Genomic DNA, 7,172 nt, shown 5'->3' with positions numbered 1-7,172 from the left:
GCAACTAATTTTTTGACGGATTGTGAGGATATGTACATTGCCCATTCAGAGAAATGCGTGGAGACAAAAAGGTAGGAAAATGACAATACTGCATTAGAAGATCCGCACAGCTTCTGAAACCTTGCTAACGAATTGAAATCAGGCCTTCATTTGCTCTTCCGGGGTAGATGACTAGGTTATGGATATCCTAGACACACTAGAATAGTACGTCAGAGGAAGATCGAAATTAAGCAGCCCAATCAAGATCGGAGTACAAATTATGAACAGCATGGTCCAACTTCGTAAGTTAGTGAAAACTTGAGAAGCTACTGTTGGGTTCGTCTCCAAGAAAATGCAATTCCACCATATCTCTAATAATAAAAGGTCAGCTGATTCCAGCAGGCACACCGTGATGAATTGTCCTTTGCAAATGAGCCACTCCAACACCGCCTTCAAAACCCCAACGCAACAACAGTAATAGACCCGGAAGATAAAGCAAAAGCCTCGATAAAAAGGAAACCCCAGCCCTATATCAACCCTTTTTGTGGTACCGAGCTCCCTGGATGGGGTGAAACAATAAAAAGACACCCCACCTTTCAGCATTTAAGAAAATAAAAACCCAAGCTCCTGACTGCCATCTTGAACATGAGTCCCCCACTTCTTCTAAAAGCTGGTGGAGAAATCGTGCACAATCCGTGGATCATGCTACAAGTATCAAAATGCACATGATTATTGTAGACATTGGCTACATGATAAGAGATATGCTCAATCAAATTCTCCTCCCTCTCTGAACTTGGCATAACTACTCAATTCCGATACCAGGAGTGAGCAACTCAACAACCAACATGTCTTCCACTAGACGTATAATAAAGCATATCGCTCATGAAAAGTACGCCCCCTCAGAGATTCAGCCGCATTAATTTTAAAAGTGACATACAAAGGGAAAAAAAAAACTAACCTGAGATATCTAGAGATGTCTTCCAAACAATAAGGTTTGACATGAAGTTGAAATTGAAAAAAGAGACCACACTAGAAGCACCAGAAAGCAGAATACAAGTCTGAAAGGGGGACATCTTTTGAATCATGCCACCTTTATATACACGTCTTTTCAGTATGGATCCACAGAAAAATATTGATGCATAGACGTAGCAGCACAGCAGCAGGAATGTCCATATTACAGGTTTTGGCCAGGTCTTTACACAGCCTCAGTTAACTATGAGCAGCAAGACCTGTGGAATGTAACTGATATATCAGATAAGAATGACAGTACAACAAAATAGCCAAAGAAAAAGTCTTCTTCTCCTATGCCTTCTATCATACAAAAGAAAGAAATCATCGGCAGTCATGGGAAAAACGGAATTTCGGCCAATTTAAGAGTAACCTAACTTAATAATAGACCAACAACAATGAAATGCTTAATACTAGCTTTTGAAAATATGAGAGAAGACTGACCTGCTCAAAGTGCCATCTCAGCCTGCAAAGCAGCAAGTTCATCCTCCTCGGCTGTCCTCTGAGGAACAGGGCGGGCTGGACGCGGACCCGGACCAGTTGGGACATGCACTGGAGCAGCAGGAGCTGTTGTGGCGGGCTGAAGGAGTTGCTCTTCCAACTCAGCGCCTTCCAGTTCTTCGAGCTCTGCCTCAAGCTCATCCTGGAATTATCAAGTGACTAGAGATAAGCATGGACTTTCCAGAAGGTAGTTTGAGATCCACCGAATCAGTGATCAAAAGCATAACGAAAATCAAACAAAGTGTGAGGATGGTAACCTCATCAAAGTCAGCGGCTGCACCAATGGGAGTTGACAATGCCTCTTGAATTTGTTTCATGTTCTCCGTTTGTTCATTAATCTCATCCATGGTCTTGTCCACATCATCAATATTTCTGTGAAAAATGGACAACAGTAAAGATCACGCGCAAAAGAAAGCACAATAATGGAGCACCCGGCTAATTCAAGCTCAAGAAAATGAAATGAAAAACTGCTGCCGCATTGCATAGAAAGAAACAAATATCAATAAAATCAATATTCCAGAATTCAGAAAGGAAAACAAAAGTAGGACATACGTCGCCTTCTGCATTGCTTTCATTGCTGCTGCTCCAGTTCTCAGAGCATCCACAGTCTCAGTGGTTGCTTTTGCTCCTTCCAACATTATCATCTGGACCATTCACATATCAGACACCCAATCCTAGAAGCAAATATCAAGAAATTTCTGAATCATTGAATCTTGATGGCTCACCTGATCATGAATCCGAAGTTGGAAATTTCCAAGCTGCTCAATTTGCTGTTCATACAGCCTCTTCCTCTTCAAGCATTGAATTGCCGCTGCATTCTCAACGGCACAACTTTACGTCAATAAGATAACAACTAGCCAACTTCCACAATTGATGAATGCCATCATATCGCTTCAAGAATCATACGGAGAAAATATAAAAAGAATCTTTCATAGTTGCCAGTCAGAGTTTCAAGGAAAAAGAAATGGAAAACAAACAATATAGCCAAAATGATAGAAAATTAAAGTTGCTGCCACAAACAACAGAATGTAATGGTAAAAGAATTGATTGTGCAAAAATTGCTATCCAGTAATGAGGTCATAATGATACAAAGGAAAGTGGCAACCAGAATGCAATGAAAGATTGAAGTGCTTTGACTGCCAAAAACAATGATATAACAAACGTAACAAGAAGTTTATGCGGATTTGCACTGTATTATGCGTACACAACTCCATTCCCGATAACCAGTGGAGAGGTTGAGAAAATGAAGCTACGCCAAGAAATAACATAACAAAAGCAAAGGCATAAAAGGTATCTATCCAGGAAAAAGTTGAGATGAATGACCGTACCCCTTTTATTTTTTGCTCTAGTGAACTCCTTCGCTTTCTCAACCTCTTGAGATGCCTTCTTTATGAGAACCTTCTCCTTTTTCTCCAGCATTTCAAGTGTCTGTGCAGAAAGGAGAAAATGAACTAGTTAAATATACAAACGATAACCTACCGTAATCACTCGTATAGACTAAAGTTCTATCATTTTGAAAGCCTACAATCTAATTAAACAAATCCATATCTTAATATAAACAAATGCAGAAGCACATATTCTTCTATTATACGTACTTGAAGTAAGTATTTCTTGATTACTGACAACTTGAGAGGAAATCGAAATGAAAGACTCTCTCCACATAAAAGAATGGACCCCTTGGGAAATTTTACAGATACAGATAAGTCTTTTACCCATTACATAATCAGATTCAAATTTTCAATGCACTGAACAAATGTGTGATTGTGTGCCTTGGCTGAACTAGCACAACATGCGCACAGATAACTTCCCCACGTAAAAAAGCAAGAGCTTACAAACAGCTTTCACTTTCAGGAGTAAAATAAGTCTGAGAGCTTATGAGATATTATTAGTATGAGGTTGTGTACCAATACGAGACATGATCACATAGAAGTGCAAGTAGCTAATACTGAATACAGACTCGATCATCAAACGCGAAACTATCGTCAGAAGGCCAAGAGCCCCAAGCCCCAAGCAGAGTCCCCATAGGGGAGTTCAAGTACGTATATCTATACTTCGCCAGTTTTCCCACAAAACAAAATCGAAGAACCATTTCTTCAACCCTCAGAGAAGAGATAGATCGCCGATGGCTTGATTATTAAGAGGAAATCGAAGTGAAAGAAGCCAAAAAAACAAAACACTCGAAGCACGAATCGAGTCCCCGTGACCGAACGCCGGCGGCGCGATCAACCGACCGAGACGGACCTCGAATCAAAAGACGAGGAGGAGCAAAGGCGATCGGTACCTCGTTCAGCTTATCCAACGTCGTGAGAGCGTTGGTCTCCTGCTTAGGTTTCCCGAAGAGCCGGTTAAACATGGTTGTCGATCGATCGCGTCCCTAACACAATCCTCGCGATGTCCTGCGCAGCATCAACACAACAGAAAGAAAACGAATCAACCAATCAATCCATCAATCGATCAATCCATCAATCGGCCAATCAATCCGTTGGAGCCCAATCGATCCGCGGAAACAAGCGGGACGGAGTCAAAGCGCGCACGAACCTCGGAAGAGATCGACGGCGGAGCTGGACGCCGGCCGAGGGATCGGAAAAACGGGAGGCTGGGATCCGGCGATCGCGACGCGGTGGGCCGGTGGAGAGGAATCGGCGGCGGCAGTGGTGGTGGTGGGGAGGGTTGAATTTTGGGGGAGGGATGATAATGGAGGTTTGCTTAGGCGTGTTGATAGAGAGAGAGAGAGAGAGAGAGAGCAAGGCTTCCTTGCTTCGTCGCCTTGTTCTCTCTCTATCTCTAACTTCGCTCTTAATACGACGTCGTTTCGTGGATCCCGCGTGGAGAGTCGTCGGCAGAAGCCCACGTGGACGCCACCTCACTTCAATTTCTGCTTGGTTTCGGTTTCGGGCAGCTCGGAGATTGACGCCCCCCCCTGTAGTTTTGTTCCATCTGGGTCGCTCTTCTTCTTTTAAATTTTTTCGACGTTTATAATTTAATTTTCACTCCCCGCGAAATTACAATGATCTTTCTACTGTATATATTATTGTGGCCGATAACAAAAATATTTTCTATTAATTAATTATTTCGAGCAATTTAAAGTATTATTTTTAAGGAAATATTCTTCAAATTATTTACCTTTCATGAAATAAATGGAGCTTAGATAAAATGATATTTTGGTTCAAATAAGACAATTTCAGAGTTATGTTAATGTTAATTCTCTTCTCGACACAAAGGAGAAAAGTTATGAACCATCATCGTCATAAGAAGCTCCTTTAATATTTGCTCAAATTCGAAATTCCAATCCTTAATATAAAAGATATATCACTCAAACTAATTGCCTTCAATCTCAGTCAGGAATATTACTTTTCAGTCTTACTTGCATCCTCACTCTTGCAAAAACCTCTAGGATATGGGCAACTCTCACTCACATGGCATCTCTCGTAACAACCAAAATTAACTTGAGATAAGTATTTTAACCCGATTGAGCCTACTATACGGATTACCGCATTGGTTAAATAACTTCGGATTCTATCTTGTAAGACAATATTAATTTCAATCGATAACTGGAATGAATATCTACTTACAAGTCACAACCATACAATCAAACCACACATGGGCATCCGAGTAAGAACTTAATGGGGATCAAGGTATGTATGAGGATCATGGTCTTGCCACACTCCCCTTGACATGGATAGCATATCTCCATGGATCCTATTTTCTTCAATTTTCTCCAATCAAATATATGATTTATGAATTACAAATATATATACACGTGAAAGATAACTACGATGAATACTCATGTTTGCAATCCAGCAATGAGGAGTTCTATTGAAGGAGATTTCCTACTCTCCTACTACAATCGAAGATGAAGAAAGAATGCGACCCAATCTAAAAATGCCAAATTTTGTCTCCGTTCCCCCAAAATTGTAAAAGTGATCCACGAGTTTGATTTGGAATTAATCTACGGCGAACAAATATAACATTGATCAGGAATTGGCAACGGATTCAATCCAAAAGCAACTCCTCACTGATTAAGGCTATCAACAACATAGATAGCTTGCCACCCCACTTGGGAAATCTCAGGAATTACTGACCACATTTGAAACCTGACAAATCGCAGCCGGTCTCCAGAAAAGGATAGTAAGGGAATACGCAAACATCTTGATAAAGCCGTAAAAGGAACCGTCGTCCCCCACCGTGTATTGACTCTATTTTAAGTTCAGAAGATAGGGATACGTTTGTATAAGGGTAATGGTTTCCAAGATATTATTTTTTGACTTTCTGATATTTGCATGACAGAAAATCAAGAAACTTATATTGTCATAAGGAAATCACTTTCTCTTTACCATTAAACAAAATTAACTAGCTTCCTTGAAAATGACTTCCTTAAAAGAATATTTTCCTTCATTACGAAATTATCCAGTAAAATAAACGCGCCCTGATTGAGAAAGAAATATACTGATAAAGAACTAAACACCAATCCATCGACCTGGAAAAGATGGATGGATCCGACAAGAACAAACATTGCTTTCGTCGAGTCGATTCAAAAATTTCCTGCAAAGACGCGTGCGCGATGATGAGGGGCCAAGCCACCCATCGTTTCAGAGTCATTGTGAGTTCAACGGAATTGCAGGAAAGCATTACCAAAAGACACGCCTATACTAAGTAAACTACAATCCCTTAGTTCAACAGAAATGCTCATATACTTCGTGAATAATGATCCCAAATATCAATCCACAAGCAATTCCAGTCCGAGTTTCAGCTAGAACCGTAGAAGCTCGCGTACATAAACACGGAAATACGGCATCAATGTTGATGGCGATGCCAAACTGCACTGAAATGCATGCCGACCATGGCACATACAACGCGACATTAGCTGAGCTAAAATGGCAATACCAACTTGTATAAATAAAATCCGCAGCTTCAAGGTATCAAAGCCTCCAACTTCAAAAGACTAGCTTTTAACTGTTTTGGCCATTGGCCCATTTCTGATATGAGGGTCTCGAATCACTTTCGAACCCATGAACAGATCATACTTGCAGATCAAACTTTCGAGAGACAAAGTTTCAGCATGAGAACGGGGAGAACAGCAGAGGAGAGTAGTGTGTGTCGATTGATTGCCATACGAGGCAAGTGCTCTGATGCTCTCTCAGAGGCGTGTTTGGCATGTTATCGACTCTTGCACATCCCCGCTCATCAGTAACCAAATATAACTCAAATGACCTACAAGAGACGATATTCGAGAAAAAGTCTGGACCAGAAAGATGGCACAGCAGAAGGTACAGAACCAATTCCGAGCATCAAATTACACTGAAAGCTGAGTTATTCGACATGCAGTCACGAAAGACTAGTATAGGCAAGAGAAAACGACACGGATTGGCATTCCCATCAGCACGAGTCCATATCAGTATAATTGCGAAATGATGGCCAGATGAAGAAAGCATGCCGAATGAGAAATGGATGACAGAAGCATGCCAACCCTTTATCAAATGCAGCCGCCTGATGCCCAAAGTGAGTCTACAAAATTCCAGCACAGGTACTAATCTATTCAATGGTTTCTCTCATGTAGAAAGCATGCCAAACAAGAAAAGGATGACAGAGGCATGCCAACCCTATAACAAATGCAGCCACCCGATGCCTAAGGTGAGTTTACAAAATTCCAGCACTGGTACTAATCTATTCAATGGTTTCTCTCA

The 7,172-nt window shown here is 41.1% G+C and overlaps 1 protein-coding gene across 2 annotated transcripts; it reads right to left on the bottom strand.

Moving 5' to 3' along the window:
* Positions 1–389: 389 nt before the first annotated feature.
* On the bottom strand, positions 390–4,249 carry LOC104436524 (vacuolar protein sorting-associated protein 32 homolog 2). Of its 2 annotated transcripts, none has more exons than XM_039310364.1 (8): positions 4,027–4,249; positions 3,770–3,884; positions 2,817–2,916; positions 2,214–2,299; positions 2,041–2,132; positions 1,746–1,860; positions 1,433–1,630; positions 390–686 (listed from the first exon to the last, which is right to left on the bottom strand). In XM_039310364.1, exons 2-7 carry the CDS (start codon positions 3,839–3,841, stop codon positions 1,436–1,438), a joined length of 660 nt encoding a protein of 219 aa, XP_039166298.1. In that variant the 5' UTR covers positions 3,842–3,884; positions 4,027–4,249; the 3' UTR covers positions 390–686; positions 1,433–1,435. The 2 variants fall into 2 exon arrangements, with proteins under 2 accessions (XP_039166298.1, XP_010047627.1); XM_010049325.3 differs by lacking the exon at positions 390–686 and adding an exon at positions 745–1,208 and having other exon boundaries at positions 1,432–1,630.
* Between the last annotated feature and the right edge of the window lie 2,923 nt (positions 4,250–7,172).

Source organism: Eucalyptus grandis, chromosome 3 (assembly GCF_016545825.1).
Source record: "Eucalyptus grandis isolate ANBG69807.140 chromosome 3, ASM1654582v1, whole genome shotgun sequence".
Taxonomy (NCBI): Eukaryota; Viridiplantae; Streptophyta; class Magnoliopsida; order Myrtales; family Myrtaceae; genus Eucalyptus; species Eucalyptus grandis.
Note: the sequence above shows the minus strand (reverse complement) of the source record. Positions and strands in the feature narration are given on the sequence as shown.

Excerpts from the sequence above, each read along its gene's own strand:
- LOC104436524 (XM_039310364.1), bottom strand. The coding sequence starts at position 3,841 with ATGTTTAACCGGCTCTTCGGGAAACCTAAGCAGGAGACCAACGCTCTC. Across the intron at positions 2,917-3,769 it reads CGTTGGATAAGCTGAACGAG|ACACTTGAAATGCTGGAGAA; the intron begins GTACCGATCGCC and ends CTTTCTGCACAG. Across the intron at positions 2,133-2,213 it reads AACTTCGGATTCATGATCAG|ATGATAATGTTGGAAGGAGC; the intron begins GTGAGCCATCAA and ends TGAATGGTCCAG.